We start from the raw sequence: 20,000 nt of genomic DNA on the forward strand, positions 1-20,000 counted from the left end.
TCTACTGGCTGCCAGTTAACATCTGTTTTAGCTAACGTTACCATGTTGTTAACTAAGCTAGTTATTGTTAGTGTTATTTGGTTTGGTTTTATACTTATAGTCAAAGAAAATTTGATAACTTAAATGGAGCACGTTTACATGCGGATCTTACTGTTCTCATCTAGTTTCAGGTTTTATTTGCTTCCTAGTGCCTAATTTGCTATTCAGTAATTCCACATTCACACATTGTGTCAATCAAGTGAGCACAGAGCTGTTGCCAATGCCTTTTCTATGATTAGTGAAGTGTTCAACACACTGATGAGCCAAATGTACACTGTGTCTGCAGGGTTGCACTTTTGAACAGAATAATTTTTCTTATGGGGAATGGAAACACATTTCCCACTGCAGGATGTGGTATGAGTCTCCCTCTGGTGGTCAGTGCAAAAAAAGATGCTTAGAAGATGTAATTTTCCTAAAAATACGTCTTTTACATTGCAGTTGTATATTTGAGATTGTTGTGATTTAGTGTAGACACGCATGGACTTTTAAACTTGTCACTGGTGTTACTTAAACATGTTTCAATGGTGGATGATAATTTTAAACTAACAAATTTATGCCACAAAATATTCTTCATACATTCTTATGGGTGTCATACCACAAACCGATATGTTTCAGATGATTTTATTTAAATAACAGGTGTGTTTCTGTGATCCAGGATGGCTCCCAAGGGCAGCTCCAGGGTCAAGCCTGATGAAGGCCTAATGATGATGCAGGAGCTTGACGACAATCTGAAAGAGCAGATTGACAAATTGGAACATATTCGCCTTGCTGCTGTTGAACTGAAAGACAACATGTCTGGGGTACTCCATGAATCACAATCTATAATGACAATTGTTTAATCAGAATTCATTTTCATTGAGCTCTCTTCGGTTTTGACATTTGACATTTTCTTTTGATACAGAGCATCAGCGATCTAACCCAGTCAATCACAGAACATCTAGAATGGTTGAATCACTTGTCAGAGCGAGTGGAAACGCTTAACATGAACACAATTTTGTTTGTTCAGGTGAGAGATGTATAGAGCTTTTGATGAGCTCTAAGTAATGCATGCAACACCTGGTGTCACGCATCTTTTTTAATAAGCGCTGTGAATATAATTATGTGTTATGCTTACATACTCTACACCAAATTCAGAACACGGGCAGTAAGCTCCTACAGAGAACTCATATTATTACGGTGAAAAGTTTTCACTGGGCCTGAACATAATTCAGCTGCATGTCCATGATCATTTAATGAAACACAAATTGTTTGCTGCTTCATTTGCATCATAGTTTTTGAAAGTTCAGTTTTTCAGGGACTTGGGAACATATCAGGTGATATACAGTGCAATGGTCCCATGTCTAATTTCCTCTTTCTAGACAAATCCCAAGCCTCGTGCTTGGTCAGGGAAACAGACTTCCAAACATGGCTACCGCTGGGGTCGTCTCCACCAGGCAGAGGATGCCCTGTCTGAATTTGGCTGGTCCCCCATCCGTACACGACGTAACAGCGATGCTGCATCAGACATGTCCTGTAACTGGTGACCCAGTAGACTGTGTCTCAACTAAGGGTGCAAAATATGGTACAGTTCACTTCTACCAAATTCATGATGAAAAGGAAACATTTAGTTTTTTTATTGGTACATGCTGTTTAATTCTTTAAATATTTTTTAATAAAGTACAGCCATCCAAAACTGAACTGTTTGCATGAGCCTGTGTTTGATTCTTGTCCAAGTGAAACTAAAACTATTTCGTGTCAACAAGAGTGACATACTTTCCGTTCATATTGGTTTTTCTGATGTAATGTGTGTTTTAAAGACGCAACCAGGTCGAAACCCTGTTGATGTGAATGTGTGTCAGCGTGCTCACCAGCAGAGGTCGCTGCAGGAAGTTCCCCATGTTGTCACTGTTGCTCGCTTTGTTGTAAATAAAGCTTTGGCAGAACGCGTGGGTGATAATTCTGGAAGGTGGGTCTGTTTCGCTGAAGTAGCACTAACGTTACCTTCTTTAAAGGATCATTTTGGACACAACCAGTTGAACTTATTTTTATATTAAACATTACGGGTATCGAGTGAACTTCGGAAAAACATGGCAGAAAGCGACTGGGATACCGTGACTGTGTTAAGAAAGAAGGGGCCGACTGCTGCCCAGGCCAAGTCCAAGCAGGTTAGCACGAACACTTCATCTGTGTTTCTCATTTGTTCTGAGCATATTCGTCACAGTGCAGCCGATAACTTGGATAACATTGGGTTTTAGATTCATAGTGCATAATGCGTCGTGGAAAAGGATTGTACACGTGGTTTAATAGCGTAGCAAACATTGCCCATGTTTTTGTGGTTTAACTTGGTTTAATACAAATACGGGGTCGCACTGGCTTTTTCAGCAAACTGCTAATAACGGTCGGACATTGGCTAGCTAACGTTAGCTTTCGTTAGTTTGATACTAATATATGAGTCGTGTGAGCAACGTTATTGCTTGTGTTTTCTAACAAGTCAGACTCGGAACCAAAGTTCAGTCATGTAACCAAACACCTAGCTAACTAACTAACTAGCTAATTACGGAACCCGTGCACATTGAAGCCATATTTTTCGAGACGTGTTACGTTTTGTTCAAGAACCGTCAGTGTTCTCCGTCAAATACACATCGCTCAACAACCTTAGGTTAGCCAGGGAAGCTAACGTTACATTTGGCTCCCGTCTGTTTTACCTAACCAGAGCTAACCGCTAACTAGTTAACTGAGAAGCATCATGTATAAATGGTTAATCAACTCTACCCTTAGCTAGATATTTTTATGCAACGTTATTTGCATTGGATAGGGCGACATGTCCAAGCCCAGGACTAACTAAACATGCTTAGTGAAATATCACATTGAATATTTTGACTCCTGCAATGATAGAAAATACATGTCCTCTAACAATTGTTAAGAAATTAGTATATACTGGTTCGTTTTGGGGAAACAACCATTTGTATATTTAACTAAAGTGATTGTGCTCAGGCAGCTTTGAACATGTTATCTTTGTATAGCTTTTTCCTCAAGTCTGTTACTTATTAACTGTGAGATTTGTAATAACAAGCTGAAAGTTAAACAAGCCTATTTGCAATGCAATGGATTCTCAGTATAAGTGGAATATGTTTTGAAACTTATAGTTTGCATATATCCGTGTTTTCTCTAGGCTATCACTGCTGCTCAGAGACGAGGGGAGGACGTTGAGACAACCAAGAAATGTAAATTCATGCTTGCTGTACAAATCTGCTAGAAATCACAGTTCACTTATAGATTGACACTATTTTGGTGCATTTCCCAGATTCCTTTTTTCTCCCGATTGTAATTCCACAAACACAATCTAACAAAAATAAATATAATGGCTTGTGTAATGATTAGCCTGTATTTGCTTGTTTACCCCCTATATCATGCCCTTTACACTGATCCACTGCTTGTCACACAGGGTCTGCAGGGCAGAACAAACAGCATCTTGTGACAAAGAACACAGCAAAATTAGACCGGGAGACAGAGGAGCTACACCATGATAGGGTTCCTTTGGAGGTGGGCAAAGTCATTCAGAAAGGCAGACAGGACAAAGGCATGACCCAGAAAGACCTGGCCACTGTGAGTATACAGATTACATACATATTCATGTGCACAACGCATAGTGGCTTATACTGTTGGAAAAGGTACCTTATTCCAGTCTGCAGCTTGTGTTGGACCATGAATTCACTGTAACCTCCATTGACGTCACATAAGACACTTCACTGATTCAGATTCCATTCTACATATTATCATAAATAGGCAACTTCAGTCTGTAACCAAGTGAACAAATAGCATTAGCCACTGGTTCGACTACAGCACTGTTTGATATTTTAGTCTGAAATGCAGAAAAGTAAGACAGCTAGTTATGTGTGTAAAGACAGTGTACATCCAATTTCTCAAGCAGCTGCTGGTGTTTCACGCAAAAGGATACCAGAGGTTCACAATAGCTAGCAGACAAGATGACACCACCAGGCAGCAGAGTCTCGCTGAGACTTTCCAGAAATGCGATAACGTAATGCAGGCAACCCAAAGGCTAGAAGGATTGTAGATAAGTTGCTCATCTTCATTATACTTGATAACCAACCACTACATTTCACAAACTGCTTTACCTGAACTATACAACCGAGTGTCGTCACAATTTGTGCGGTTAGAGGATCTTAGTATTCTTAAATATGAAGTATTCTGTGCTCTATTTCAGAGTCATGAAATAAAGCAGAATATTAGAATCAATAATGATATCATTAAAGTAGAAAAAGCCCTTGTATCAGAATCTGTATCAGTGGTTGTGTATCGGAATGGGATCAGAACTGAAAAATATGAATCGGCCCATTTCTAGTACCTGCCCAGCAGTGAATTTACATCAGCAATAAGAGAGAGGGAAGACTCAGGAGGAATAAGTGCTAGAGACTCATTTCTGTTATTGATTTGTTTAAAACTTCAGCGCTTATTGTCAGGGCTGTGATATATTTAATGTGGATTTTACATTTGTTTTCAGGGAGTTATTTTTCAATGCAATTCAATTCAATTTTAATTGTATAGCGCCAAATTACAATACAAATCATCTCAAGGCACTTTACAAAAACAAAAAACCCAACAAATCCCTTATGAGCAAGCACTTGGCAGCAGTGGAGAGGAAAAACTCTTTAACAGAAGAAAAAACCTCCAGCAGAACCGGGCTGCTGATGGTCCTTGGGCAGTCTACGTTTAATGTTGCTTCTCTTAAAGTAATATTTGATTAGACTTTATTTAAAATATAGTTATTCTAATTGTGTCCTGAACTATCTTTTTAAATACCCCCCCCCCCAAATTTCAGTACACCAGTGCCTGTAGCTCAGTAACATCTTCTTTTACTGTTTAATAGCACCTTTTTTATTTTAATACTGTTTGTATTATTTGTTTCAGCTTTCAAAGTTTTTATTACTAGTCAAAGACTGTGTACATAGTCATTCACTTTAACAACTTGAAAACATTAAAATTTCTGTCATTTCAAATGCTCCTGGCAATCTTCTTGAAAACTAACATACCATTGCAGTCCAATGAAAGATAACAATAGCAGCTACAGGTATGATTTTTGCTTGCTTATGTGGCTTTCTGGTTTTGGAGGTTTTGGTTATTTGACAAATGATGTACTGTAAATCTTTTCCTCAGAAAATTAATGAGAAGCCTCAAGTCATTGCTGACTATGAGAGTGGCAAAGCAATTCCCAATAATCAGGTCATGGGCAAGATAGAGAGAGCAATTGGTAAGAACATTTTTCTAACTAATACCTGCCCCTCACCCAAAATAAATTAATAAATAAATTACAATTTATATCTTAGCTGCTAGTTGTGCAACCCATGTGTTTTATCAGTATGTCTCTTAAATCTGCCATGAACAGGGCTGAAACTCCGTGGGAAGGATATTGGGCTACCCCTGGAGGCAAAACCCAAGAAGAAATGAACATAAAGCCTCGAAATCAGCCCCCCCCCCTCCCTGCCTAAGCCCCATATTTCCCCATTTCTGAAACCTAAACCCTGTCCCCTTTCTCCCCCGTGCTTTTTCCCTACCTGGGCTGATCTCACCTGTGTCCTGCCTGAGGGACCTGGTGCTCCACTGCATTACAGGCTGCATACTAATAAGTCATCCAAAATACTCACATAATCAGTTAAGTCATTGAATGCTTTTCTCATAAACGTAGCATTCTATGAATTGTTTTTTCCGACTATGTCTGCTTCGGCATGATTCAACTTTTTGATAAATGTAAAGTTATTATAAGGTGAGTTTTTTTCATGACCACACAAATTAGTTTAACTCTATTTCTGAGCATGACGTTAAGCCAGAAGTGCTTGATTGCATATTTTACACACTTATGACAGTGGGAGGATGTCATTACAGTGTTGAAATGTTTTAATGCTGTGCTTTGTTTTGATCTAAAATAAAGTTGGGCAGTTCATGACATTTCTGGGTGTGAGTTTATAGCCCGTGTAGCACAGAGCAAGTGACATTTTCTGAAGTATTTCTTAAACGTTATGGCGGCTGTAGATCTCATGTATTTGTAAACACAGACAATTGAGTATTCATGGAATCGGTTCTTTATAATTAGAAAGGAGCTTGCTGTACCACAATTCTTTTGGAATGTACAAAAATCGATAGTTTTTAAAACTTTTTTTATATAAATAAAAAATGTGTCAGTAGGTTGTTGTCCCAAAGGCATTTTGCTGCACCAACCAGAAATCTGAATGTTGTAGCATTGACCCACTGCCACTAGATGTCAGAATACCACAGCAAATGTTTTGGAACATTCAGTCAGAAACAGTGCAATTATAACTCAGTACTGTGGTTAGGTGTTTGTGCTAAACTGTGACTACATGTTGTAGAAGTGCTTAAAAGTTTTACATTCCTTGTCTTAAGTACCTAGAAGTATTTTTCACTTCTAAAAATGTACTAATGCTACAACTGAAAATTAGCCTCTGGTGCATAATTTGATTTATATTAAGCAGTGTTAATTAAGAAGTGAAGTACCTGGTGCAAAGGTATGTTAATCTCTTGTGTAATGTTTCCCACACATGCACCCTTAAAACATATTTCCCTAAAAAGACGCTCAGCTTTAAATAGCTATTGGGTTTTTTTATGCTCTTTTCTCTACTGTCCTCTACTTCATGTTTAATGATACAAGTATTGTGTTTTATAGTGGTATGGCTGCCTTCTGATTTTGTTAAAGATTTGTTGACCATATTGTTGCGATGTTACAAAAGCAGGATAAGAGGGAAGTAGCTTAGAAGTGTGGCAGGACTCATTCAACAATTTGTGCATGGTGTCAGCAGAAATTGCAGGAGCAGGGGTGACCAGAGCTTAAAGAGTGGAGGAGTTTGAAGGAAGAGGAGGGAAGCTGAAGATGTCTAGTTCATCAGTGAGGCAGTATGGGTGAATTTCAATGTGGAGAAAGACAAGTTGTTGAAAGAAAAGTGTTACTCTTTCAAAGCCAGGGATGCAAAGGATGCAGAACAGTCTAGTGTTACAGGCTTTAGTAATAGTCATTAACTACATGATTGTGGAGCTGGGGCATTGCACAGTGGACTAGGTATTGTTCATATGGCAAAGTGCATACCATGAAGTCATCTGTCCTGCATGACAGATACCAAGCCTTACAGTACAGTCTGTTTTAGTGAGATAAGACCTTGTATCCTTAGAACATCTAGCACACTGTAAACCAGTGGGCTTCATTAGGAGGAGGGAAAAATACAGCAGGTAGCAGAAAACTTGTGCCGTTACCATGTCTGTTTGTTTAGGTTAGTTTGAGCTGCAGCGCCACAAGACAAGTGACATCCTTGCTGGCCCTCATCTCCATAGACTTTCATTTGACAGATCTCAGTGTTAAGTGAGCGCCTGGTAATGGGCAGCTATGTTTGACTGACTGAGCAAGATGACTCTGAGCTGCTGTCGAATCAACTGCTGGCCATGCTAAAACCCTGTGAAATGAGCTCTAAATGGACGTTTTGCCTGGGGATGTTTGTGGGTAGCTTTCCCCTGTCCAGCTGAAGCTGCCAACAAGCTGAGCAGTACTGAGGGTGATTACTGACAACTGGAAAGGTAAGCATGGCTTATGTACATTAATGACTCCAAGTGTTGGCTTTACCTCTGCCTTAAGCATGCTTACATACATGTAGTGAATATATCTTAACATATTGTCTCTTTCTGCATGTTTACATATTCATCTTTGGGAGTAAAACAAGAAAATGGACCCAGAGGTACATCAGCAATAACAAGGCTGGTAGGTTTCTGAATTTTTCATGTTTCCCTGTTTAAGGTCCTCTATGTTTTGCATTACTTGAACGGTGTTTCTCACAGCAGTTGCATTTGTAACATATTTGCACCAAATACATGTAATTGTGGGAGGTCTGAGTGTGCTGTCTTTGTTTTGCCTCCTTAGAGCCTGTACTGAAGATGGTACGCTGGAATGCATATTTGCTTAAAGTATGCAACCTCCTGACCGGTGTGCACTGGACAAACAAAGAATGGAGCCTTGCTGTTGTTACCGGGGGGTTATTTGGATTCTTGCTCAACAGGCTGCTTCACTTGGTGAGTGTGTTTGTGTGTGTGTGTGAAAAAGAGGAGGGAGACAGAGACAGACTGCGTTCCTGGAAGTGCCATTCTATTGGTCGAAACACCATAGCAACATAGTTCCACCTATGACAAGGGAGCAGCCAGTGGTTTTGAGTGATGTGAAGCAGAAAGTTACATGTAGTGAGTCGGCAGCACCGTGGGGAGGGATTTGGGTGGGGGAAAGTCTGGGGTCTGTTTTGGCCTCAGGCTCCAAACTTAAATTGAGATTCCAGTACACATACAGTACAACCTGGTGTGTTAAACCATGCAGTGCACTCTGTCTCCCCCACAACAGCAGCTGCTTCTCCAGTAGTTGCAGTTCTTGAATTCATTAGCTCCCTTAATATGTCAATATATTAGAAAATCAATTCATCTGGAAAAAATAGTACATCTAAAAAAATAATTGCAGCGCCAGAAAAGCTAGGTGGGAGAAACTACCTAAAACTATAATTTCCTTCTGAGGATTTCCATATTGCCTGACACTAGTTTTTCATTCTGCAGTTATAATTGATGCCAGTGTCTAGCCTAATGTACTTTACAGCAGTACTAACAATAGAGGTTCTGAGCCAGAAAATAGAGTAAGACAAGAAACTAATCTGTACTGGCAGCTAGTACTATTAACATATTAATAGCCCTGTCATAAAGTTGATACATACAAAGAACAAAAAAACACCAGTGAGTAATTTGAGAAAATATATGCAGTTTATTGATAGATGCAAGTAAGTGAGGAAAACACAAAATAATTGAAATCAGTAATGTATTAGTTGCAAACTCAGGCCATGTTTTTTCAGTTTAACACTAGAAACACCAGTCATAAAAATCTGCATGCAGGCTGTTAAATTCTTGCCACTTTGGACTTTATTAGGAAATGCTTTGATTAGATCAAAAAGCTCAGAGCTTGAAGCTTTCTCTGCAGCCTACATAGGCACAGGAGGCAAAAACAGGCCCAGCTGTTTGATAACCCATTTATGAAAATAAAGAAAATCCAGTGACCACTACACGATAACAAAGCATGTCATAAATATTCTTTTTTTTTTTTTTTTTACTGCTGCTCATATTCATGGCTTTTTAAGACCTGCTTGGGCTCATTTTTCTAATATATTCTACAAATAACTGTACAAACTTGTGTCTGGAACATCCTGTGAAAGGCCAGTTTCACAAAGGAAGAGGGATTAGGAATATTTACATTTGGCTTGAGTCACTGCAACATACAAAAAATGAGAACCACTTTGACAAATTTCAAAAATGTTAAATATATTTTAAAAATAAGCTTCAGAAAAATGGGTATTGACAATTCAGTGGACATAATTTCGAACATTGCTAGTTAGTATACAGTATTGTTTATAATTAATTTAGGGTTGAGGCTTGAGACAACAGTCTAAATAGAGGCTTCCTTGATCATCCCAACAGGTAAAGCAGTATCCATGAGTGTGTAATTATTTGTGGATTTGGTTAAAGAAGTTTGTGATGCTTATTCAATGAAGAATACAGTGCAGTGTACAGTTAGTCTTTTAGCGGCCTCATTTTTATTAAGATATCACTCAAATTAGAAGTTAGCTGCACATGTAAATAGAACCAGGCTTGTTGCTTGTTGACAGGTTATTATTTTTAGGCTGTTCTCTAGTAAAAATGTCTTGTTCTTAATAAATACAAACAATACAGTGTTAACTAAAGGTAGAATGTGTGTTAGTAGAATACTAATGAATGCACTGATAAACACTCTGAATAGCACAATGTGATACTGCAATTGAATGTATTGATTTGGAACTAAATGTACTATTAGATCGAACTTGTTTGCCCTGAAGATGATAGTTGATAATTGAACAAATTTAGTTTTTGTAATTCAATTTCAGCTTACTGAGACAAACATCCAAATCATAGTGGAATATCATGGTCAAAAACACATGGTAAACTGATGTTACTGTGTTTGACAGCCATTCCCAGTCTTCTCTATGACCGTAAGAAACACGTAGGAGATGCTGACCAGCTGAGGAGGAGTTCTGTGAAGCTGCACAATGATCTGCACTCCACTGCTATTCCTCAAGGACCCAGATGTGCATCTCAGGAAACTAGAACTCAATTTCGAGTACTGAACTGCGAGAATTGAACGTGGTAGTATGTAGAGACCAAGATCCTCGATGAAGATCAAATACAAGTAAGATGATTAGGGCTACTACAACGTTATTTGAGTTCTGACTTTTCTCTCCAAATTCTGCTCAGAAGATTCAGAACTCAAATATATTTTTTGTAATGGCCGTAATCATCTTCCTTATATTTCTGCCCATAGTCAACATTGGTAAGTATATTACAGAATTCATAATTATATACTAGTACAGTGATGTTTTGTGAATGTTCTAGTGATTTTTGCCTGTGTGAAAGGTTTAGAGTGGACGGATGGTTGGTGCATGGCTCTCATGCAACAGTAGCACAAACGGGTGAGTGGGTTCACAGTATCTCCAAAGAATCACAATGTCGGGATCTATCCATAGCGTCTAGACCAGGTCTAACCAACCCAGGTCTTTGAGAGCCACTGCCCTGCTTGTTTTCCAGCTATCCCTGCTCTTCCCACTTCTTATTCTCTGAGCACACCTGATCCAGGTAATCAGCAGTGGGTGGGGCAGGGATAGTTGGATAACAAGTGGGGCAGTGGCCCTCAAGGAACATGGGTTGCCCACCCCTGGCCTAGACACTAATTGACTGACATAACTGGTCTTTCTTACAACACACATTCACAATTTCACATATAACTCTAGCTCCACTTGCACACTTTTAGCCTAAAGTGAGCCATTACTTTAGTGAGTAGAGCAGTTCAGCAGTATGGCAGAGAGACAGAGGGTGTGCCGAAGAAAAGTACTGACAGCACAACCAGTCCTCCAGCTCTGCATTCCTCTCAGGCTCCAGTGAACGCTCAGCGAACTTCATCATCAACAGGGCCCGTTTCACATCCAGCCAGTTGAGGAGGCCCTCATGCTGGGATCCATCAACAAAGCCTCTCCTCTGTCCATGCCTCTCCAGCTGCTGCTCCATCAGGTCCTTCCTGGGTCCCCAGAGCAGACTCTGCAGTATGCGTTTGGCCTCCTGGATATGGATGCGTTTGATGGGGTCAGGTTGGAGCAACAGCTGAGCAAGCCTCTGGAGACCAGCTGAGTAAAGGGAGACAGAGGGGATGGGAGGCAAATCCTCACAGTGGTAGTCTTGTTCCTTCAGTGCTGGACTAACCTCAAACGGATTGGGTTGGTGGAGGAGCTCATAGATCAGGATGCCCGCCTGGAACTCGTCGAATTTCCGATATTGGGCTGCAGAAACAATTTCAGGCGCCAACCTGGCATGGTCACGTTTAATGCGGGGGTCCACATTAGTCAAAGCAGTGTCTTCAGTAGAGCGACGCTTGGCCTTAGCAAAGTTGCTGATGAGTAGTCGGGGAAGGTGACGCTGAATGTCTACACCACTTGAACTATTACCGATGCTGTTGTCACTGTTGGTCTGTTGGGGGAACTGGGAGAGCCTGCGGTGATGAGGCACCAACAACAGGTTCTCTAGACAAAGGTCGCGATGTGTGACTCCATGTTCCTTCAAGTGCTCCAGGCCATTGCAAAGCTGCAGGAGGAAGAAGCAAATGCGACGCTCATAGACCTCTGGCTGAGTTTTATGGAATGTCTCCCACTCCCGGACAAAGTCAGCTGCTGTCTGCTGGGGGATCTCAGGAGTGATGACCACCACTCGCTCTTGGTCTACCTGTTGGCCAGGCGCAGACAGCTGAGGCAGCGGTGAAGCAGGTGTAGTGGGAAGAGAGACTTCATCAGAAGGCAACATGGTCTGTGGAACACAAGCCAGAAAGTGCCCACAGTCCTGCTGGAGGTTGAAGTGGGGAGGCATACTCTGCTGCACCGACAAGCCGTAGAGATGGCCTTGTCTGGCCTCTATGGATGCACTCTTGCAGATCTGCAGAGAAAGCACAGGATGAGGAAGGAAAGGAGAAGAAATGAACAGAAAGGAGGGAGAGAGGAATTCCACACAGAGATAGAAAGGAAGGGGGAGCCAAGGAATATGAGAGAGGAATTGTCATTAGTGAATTTCCAAGGTCAACTGCATTTTAGTTCCTGGTCTTGTTCAACTAAAACCAATTTCTCTAGTACAGTTTTAAACTGAAAAGCCCAAAAAGTGGATTCCTGACTGATGACTGAACACAGTTAAACTCAACTGCTGTCTGAATCCTCACATTTAACCCTACCTACATGATGTATTTCAATTAAGCATGTTTCAGGGTACCTACATGACACTTGGAGCCAGGATTACAAACTTCTGAATCAAATCCATCAAATTTTGGACACACACAAATTGCCAGTGATATTTCAGTAAGTTCTCATTGTGTGTTGGAAACAGTTATTTCTTTCTTACTAACTAGATTATATTCTACTTTGATGCAGTTCAAGCATGACATTGGTAACATGCTTTAAATTTCTACAGAAATACAATGTATAACACTAGTCTACAATAATTTCAAATACAATATTAGTATTTGTTCTGGACCGTGTCATACTATATGGTGTGTGTTAGTTTTGACAACAGTGGTTCACCAGACTGTAAATCCTGCCTGGAATGTATAGATTAGAGATATTAAACAAGACTGTGGGCACTCAGGCTATGACTATAAAAGGCTGCTGCTTTGTACAACACTAATGACTTTGGAACAAAGGTCAGCAACACAGAATCCACACCCATCTTTTGTTCTTGATTATTTATATTACATGCCCCAAAGGTTTGTTAGTGATTTATTGGGGCCATCCCAGCTGTAAGAACAAACAATACCCTATCTGATTTTACCTCTTACCTGTTCAAACTGTCTAAAGCCTTGCTTAAAAGAACAAATTACAACTCACACTGTGCAAATAATTCCTTAAACAAATTTTAAAAATGCACCAAAAAAAAAAAAAAAAAAAAAAAAAAAATTGATCTCAAGTGAGCTGCAAATGTCTCTTAACAGTTTTAACTGCCATTAGTATTCTGTGACCTGTGGCATTACATCACATGTGCTTTTAACTGCCGGTGACATGTTTGGACAAACTAGCTCATAGAATTTTAAGGTGTTTTGTAAGTTAGTATATTTTACTAATTCACTATATAAAATACTTTCCAAAAATTAGACACTGTACTTACCTTTACAGCATAGGAGTTGCTGGGGTCCGAAGCACAGGCGGCAGAGTAGTACACAGCATCTCCTGCGTTGCAGCTCGGCTTGTTAGACGTGAGCCTGAACAGAGACCAGTTGCTCTCCTCAAACCTGAGGGGACTCTTCTGTGATCGAGTGAAGTGGTCCTCACATTTTAGAGCCAAACGCCGCAAAGACTCTGCATACAGGCCTCCCAGTTTAGAGTAAACACCCTCTCTACTGTCAATGTTACTCAGAAGGGTCTGGAGCTGTAGGCTGGAGCCCAGATTTGGTGCCGGACCTTGTTCTGCGGCTGGGAGGGGCACACTGAGCTGAGGAGAAGACGAGCAAGTAACACTGCTTCGGCAGTGGACACCCAGACGCCCATGAATCTTCAGTGGCTCATCCAGTGTCCGGGACTTTGAGGTTTGGCCTAATGAGGCATGACAGCGCTCCAGAGACTCATTGGAGGAGAAAACAGGGCGTGGGTCAACAGGACTAGATGGTAAACTGGACCGAGAGCTAACATCAGTAGGACGACACACGTTGCTTTCTGAACCAGTGAATGGGAGGCGTGGATAGGCTCGGACAAAGTGTCTTCCGTTTGCATTATCTGGAGCGGACACAGTGCGGCTGACCAATTTTTTCTCTGGGAGTGGAGGTGGTTGGTTATTAATGGAGTTAAATGAAGGTGGGTGAGGAGACCCTGGAGCTGAGGCCACTGGACTTCTGGCAAACGGAGAGGCACAAGATACCCGTGAAGCATCCCGAGAATCTAATGGGGGGGAGGGGGGAAATTACATTTAGCAGGTATGCCAACTGATGACTGAAGCAGCATGATCAAGTACAGAGTATTATTTATATATTAAACAAAGTTTTTTACATAAGAATTCTGGCAAATACTAAAAGTAATAAAAATACTGCAGCTGACCACAAATAATGAACCTTGCTTAAAACTCTACATGCTAGACAACAGACATATATCTTGTTAATAAAATGGAATTGATGCTAACAATATATCTTTTGTCCTTGTGAGTGAATTTCCTTTAACCTCAGAGTACACACATGAATTCCTGGGTCACAGCTGTGAGTTAGGTTCAATTACTGCAGCCTTTCTGCCTCTCCTGTACAAAACATACCTTGTTTCCTCAAAACAGCTGGAAATTTCCACAATCCGGGATTCAAGCTGACACTCAAAACATCTTCCATCCAGTTATGATCCATTTGTCAATTAACGACTAAAAGTTAGAACTTTCCACTAAGAGAGCCCAATACTGATAATTGTGTGGCGCAGTCTTCAATAACTGTTCTCGGGGGGAGACAATAAGAGAAAAAAAACGACTGTAGGCTGTAGCCAAGCCCTTTTCCCTCGTTATCAGACTCCATAATTATCTCAACATTGCCCAGGAAGTTACAGCAATTACAAGCGTCTGCATGTCACAGAGGTTTAAAGCTGATATGTAAAGGATGCTACTCTATCTGAACCATATCTCAGGTCTGATGATTTTTAAAACCTTGAGCTCAGTCACAAAAATGAACACCCAGCGAAAAAGAACGACATGCACTTGACAAAATAGAAGAGATAAGTTGGCACACTGCTGCCATAAAACCATGCAGTGCTCCCTTCCTCTAAGTGTTGTTGCTCAGTTTTAATCTGGACAAAGTGCACCTTTATAGATAAACATAAAACATTTGAACTTGCATGGAATCCCAGGTGACTCATAAATTTGTCTGTTGATATGAGGTAAGGCCCTGTCATTCCAGTTTATACACATTTGAGTTAAAACCTCAGACTCCCTATACATGTTTCTTAAATGGACTCATGCCACTCACCACTGACTCATTACTGTCATTTTGACTGTGCATAGCACTTACCAGTGTCTGCAGTCAGGGTGTCAGTGGAGGCGGTGGGGAGGCTGGCACTGCCCAGGCCCCACAGAGATGAAGCAGGGCTCTCTACTGATCCTTGTTGGCTGCAGCGGTCCAGCTCCATGTTGCTGCCACTCATCTTACTGCACACTCTATAATAAAAAAAAAAACAGATGTGTTAAGTGAACAAGACAGGACAAACCAGACAGACATAAACATTCACTCAAGCCACATTTTGTGTGTATTTTCAGTCTACATTGCTCTCTCAAAATGCATGTTTCCACCTTTCCAAAACAGCCTAGCTAAGTGCAGTGTCTCAGGTAGTTTGTTGCAGTGATAGAATATTTTTTGGACATCTATTTATAAAAATGTCCAATTTGCATTTTGAATAATTTAGACACCATACTGACAAAAATGTATGGAATTAAGTTATTTCTTTTATATATATATCTATATAGATATATATATATAAATATATATATATATCTTTCTATCCATTTGTTTTCACTTTGCCTGTGTGTCCTGTGTCTACCACGATGGCCACTAAAAACACCAGTGAGAACCGTTCAAGAGTAGAGTATCTGATCAAGGTGACCAATTAGCCTGAGTGACAGCCATTCACTTGTCTCATTATATCCACTAATGGCTCAGGGAAGCAGAGTCCCATCCCATCATCTCCCTCTACCATCACAAAGCGACTCATCTATCCATCTTCCCTGCAAGCCCCCACTTTCAATTCCATCATAAATCAGCAGAACAAACAGATGAGGAGGAGAAAAGGAGAAGAGGACAGAGGGAAACAAAAGGTTAGGTATCCTCTCAGGGCAGTTAGCCAAAGGACCTGGTATCATTTTACAGACAAAAGACCCTGATGAAAAGCAGTGGAAACGCTGAGGCAGACGAGAAATAATGGATGCAGGGATTATGAGTCTGTGTGCCTCTCATCTCTCAATATGTATTTTTTCACGACATCATATATTGATTGGCCCTGACTTTTTTTTTTTTTTTTGACATATCATATTTTCTAGTGACATGACAAATTTTTAGCATCGTGATGTATTCTGATCATGATGTTTTCCTTAGCAACATGACATGATGTATTTTCTAACCAACATGACACATTTGTCTGGCCATGATGTACTTTTTACTGACATCAAGTATTGTTTCGTCTGCCAAACAAGCCAAAAACCAATTAACAACATTTAATAGGATTTTTTTTTTTTTAATGAAACAATTAAATGTTTGGTCTTTAAAATGTCAGAACATAATGAAAAGTTTCAGCCCAAGGTGACGTTTCAGAATGAGTTCTTTTCTGAATCCTAACCCTTTGCAATACATTGTTGACAGATAATTGACTGATTATTTTTGTTACTGACGACAGTCAGTATTCAAATAAATGATTTGGCTTCATACAGTATCTTATAAAATGTGTGCTATCATGAAACAAAACTGCATTGTTCAGCAGGCGTGCATTGATCAAGAATTCACTGTCCTTGCAATGCCCAGTGCTAGTCTAAACATCTATTAATAAACACTGTGATTGCCTGTTTCCTCAGAGCAGAGTCATTTTCTTTGCTAAAACAAAGTCTGCGTGAGACATCATGATCACAGCAAAACTGTCAGGTGAGGTTTGGATTCTGTAATCAGTCTGGCAACAACAGTATCCCAGATTTAGATTGTAAACAATCATGCTACAGTAAATAGACCGTGGACACACAGACTACCCCAGTGTGTCTGTATGGTATTAATACAGCTGTGTGAGAGGACATGGAGGAATGAGTGTTAAAAAGACCAGATCGGGTTTATAGCAAACAAACTAAGATAACAGGAAGACTAAAGTAAGAGTCAAGCTACGCTGCAGTAGTTTCACATCCTGGATCTTATTTTAGGAGCTTTTCTGAGGTAAATCTAAAAATGATGACAGAGACACAAAGTACACTTTGTCCATTTGAGACATATTTTGGATGCACTAACGCTCAACTATACAGACACACACATGTAAACACATTTGCTGTCTGAGGATATTTTCTGTCAAGACCAAGGTTCACAGCATTATGAGTGATTCATTACATGATGATACAAAAAGAGCTAGGTAGAAAGACAGCCAGGCTCATATTTTACTCTTACGTCTGTAATATAGTGTAAGAAATGAAATGGAGGTGGTATCAATGTAGAGCAATTTCCTCCGACAACCAGCCAACAAGCTTTATTGTTAAGAAGCTTTTAGTGTTTGGTTTTTGATAAGATGGTGTCAGAGAGCAATTAATAGAACTCTATTTGTGGTGATGTTTTATTTAACAAATATATATATACTAGGTGACCATTTTATATGTGCGACCTCTGTATCTTACAATATAATGCTGTGAACAAAGACACCCTTTCTTTCCCATCATTATAAGATAGTTACCAGGGCTATATAGTCATATAAATCCAAAGATCCATTAATGTTTGACACCATTCCTCTTTATCTTTCACAAACTGCTCCAGTCTAGCCTTGTCCTCTCAGTATTCTCTTTCCCCTAGTTATTGCAACCCACTTTCATTTATCTACAACACATTGCATTCTCCAAATGTAAATTTGTTGCACCTCTTTTTTAAAACACTTTGTCCCCGTCCTTCTCCCTCTCACTTTCCCTCATCTTAATCACCTTAATGTTATTAATCTTATCAACAGGATAGGCTTAAATGAAAGAATAAGATCAGCTAGGTAGAAGTGATAAAAAGAAACGAGCAAAAGGCACGGTGTCAGACACAGGAAATAGAGAATGAGCAAAAAGTTCACCACATGTAACTGCACTGTTCAAAGACACTGCTGAATTTTGACTGGTGGAGGTATGAAAATAAGCCAAGGTCCTTGCTTACCTCCGCAGCCACTGTGGTTTGTAACAAGTACATCACCATTTCTCTTCGCAAGTCTAATGTTGTTTCACACATACGAAAAGAAGTTGCCATCAGTTGCCTACTTCATGCTGGAGAAGCAGAGGTCCTTGTCAGGCTGGTGGGTACAAAATGCCCCCACATCAGACCAATGGCTCTCTATAGTCCTGCCATAGGTAGTAACACAACCCTGGGTCCACACAAGTCATGTGTATTTAAAGTCTGTCTCAACAGAAGCAGCAACAGCACCCATTAGATGCGCAAAATTAAAGCACACATATCTCATTTATAGCTCAGTAGTTCACTTTAGAGCTGTTTTAGGTCTGTCAGATGGCAACAAGATGCTATCTTGTGCTGGAGACAGGGGGTCAGAGTTGCTCTGCGAGGGAGGGGGCAGTACATCTCAGAACAACAGTTTAGACAGCAAAAAAACTATTCAAATCCATGTCAAACTCAGTGAAGGGGAATCCGCATAGCGGATCTATACATTTTACTTCTATTGGTGGCAACTGACTGCCAGACCGGGACAGTTTGGGAGTTGCCAGGGGCAACAATCTGTTCATTAAAGCCCCTCCCTTTGGCAACATTCACTGACCAGTTGACACACCCCCTTAAACAGGACTTAGTCACATCAACTCATGCATCCAATAGGCGGATGCACAAACATGTGTCTCAGGCTGATCCAGCACATGATAAGACGTTTGACCTGTTACAAAGGCCAAAAGAGGGAACTATTGTTTCCATAGTAATCTAAGGCTCTGGCAGGCCAACTTTTCAAACCATCTGTGGCTTTTAAATGATTCAGCACTTGAAAATGTTGCTTCACAGGGCACACTAAATTCCTTTTTCTGTAAACAAAAATTCTTCACTTGACTTCTGATTGCTTTGCAGACAACACTGGGATTCTGTTTTCCTGTAGCATTTTGCCACTGAATTTCCAGTACATGCCTGGTGTCCAAGGACACTTGTTGATTAAACATACTAAACCCACTTATAAACTTGGAACACCAGAAAGCAACAACTGTCGCTGGCTTGAGGCGTGTTCCCACATGTCTCAACAAGGTGTATTTTTATCAGTGCAGAATGTCGGCAATGTCATAACAGGATAGATAGGTCCTTACTTGAATTACCACAAACATAAAAGCCCTTGAAATGCAATCAGCAATCTGTGTTTCTGACAGTTAAACACTCCCTCGGCTTTTGCTGACTAGCAGATTTAAGATGGTTTGTCTTGAGGAAGTCACAATCGTGTGTTACACTTTTTCATGCTCAGACAAAGCAAAGTTTATTTTGAGAAAATCATTTGATGCTCTAATAACTGCAACACAAGGCTTCTTTCTGTTTCTGGTTTGGGTAGCTGACTCAGACAGCAAAGTGTATTCTTAGCCTCATGGAGACTCAGGTTAAAGCATGGGTCCAAATGGTCCTGCTATTAAATGGCTATGAAGGCAAGGAGCTCTGGGTAGAGCCGCTCACAATGTTACTCAAAAATCTTGAATTTAGCTAAAAATGTATTATTGTGCATTTCCTGTGATGATATTTGTTAGCTCACCTTAGAAATAACTGCTTTACAGCTACAGTGTGTGAAAATTAAGAATTTAAGCACAGCTATGATAAATAATAAATATTTTACTATACATTTTTTTTCTATTTGCTCAAACATGCATCTAAATGCTCCTGTCTCTGTCTGACAATATCAAGAGAACAAGGCCTGATTTTTTTTTTCTTTTGTGTCTACTCTGTGTATTGTGCTGCAGCCAAAACAAATTTACAGCAGTGTGACACAGCAGGGGACCATTTAACAGTCCCAATTAGAACTGAAAAGTCACATTTCTGGTATGAATAGAACAAGGCGTGCATTGAGGAATATGCCAGAACAGTCTGAATTATCACAAGGCGCTAGAATGGAGACTGATTCAAGACTGAACAATGATGCTATGAAAGGAGAAGGCACAGCAAGTATCACAGAAATGACTAC

The 20,000-nt window shown here is 40.2% G+C and overlaps 2 protein-coding genes across 4 annotated transcripts in view; one reads left to right on the plus strand and one right to left on the minus strand.

Annotated features, from left to right (window-relative positions):
* Positions 1-1,923: 1,923 nt before the first annotated feature.
* On the plus strand, positions 1,924-5,982 carry edf1 (endothelial differentiation-related factor 1). The gene is made up of 5 exons (XM_026297797.2): positions 1,924-2,183; positions 3,191-3,242; positions 3,464-3,624; positions 5,194-5,287; positions 5,423-5,982. The coding sequence occupies exons 1-5, from the start codon at positions 2,106-2,108 to the stop codon at positions 5,482-5,484; spliced, it is 447 nt and encodes a 148-aa protein (XP_026153582.1). The 5' UTR covers positions 1,924-2,105; the 3' UTR covers positions 5,485-5,982.
* A 2,824-nt stretch (positions 5,983-8,806) lies between these two features.
* prag1 (PEAK1 related, kinase-activating pseudokinase 1) overlaps positions 8,807-20,000 on the minus strand; it is a 54,782-nt gene continuing 43,588 nt past the window's right edge. For 2 of the 3 annotated variants that reach the window (XM_026297794.2, XM_026297793.1), the window contains exons 4-6: positions 15,152-15,297; positions 13,285-14,051; positions 10,915-12,069 (exon numbers count right to left, since the gene is read on the minus strand). In XM_026297794.2, coding sequence (XP_026153579.1) covers positions 10,915-12,069; positions 13,285-14,051; positions 15,152-15,297 — 2,068 coding nt within the window. Of the gene's footprint in view, positions 12,070-13,284; positions 14,052-15,151; positions 15,298-20,000 lie in introns of all 3 variants that reach the window. The other variant, XM_026297795.1, reaches the window with a different exon arrangement.

The sequence above is a fragment of the Mastacembelus armatus genome, chromosome 12 (assembly GCF_900324485.2).
Source record: "Mastacembelus armatus chromosome 12, fMasArm1.2, whole genome shotgun sequence".
NCBI classification, from domain to species: domain Eukaryota; kingdom Metazoa; phylum Chordata; class Actinopteri; order Synbranchiformes; family Mastacembelidae; genus Mastacembelus; species Mastacembelus armatus.

Bases quoted from the DNA above. Each gene is read 5' to 3' on its own strand.
- edf1 (XM_026297797.2), top strand. From the start codon at position 2,106: ATGGCAGAAAGCGACTGGGATACCGTGACTGTGTTAAGAAAGAAGGGG. The intron at 3,243-3,463 runs GTAAATTCATGC...CTTGTCACACAG, and splicing joins CGTTGAGACAACCAAGAAAT to GGTCTGCAGGGCAGAACAAA. The intron at 5,288-5,422 runs GTAAGAACATTT...TGCCATGAACAG, and splicing joins CAAGATAGAGAGAGCAATTG to GGCTGAAACTCCGTGGGAAG.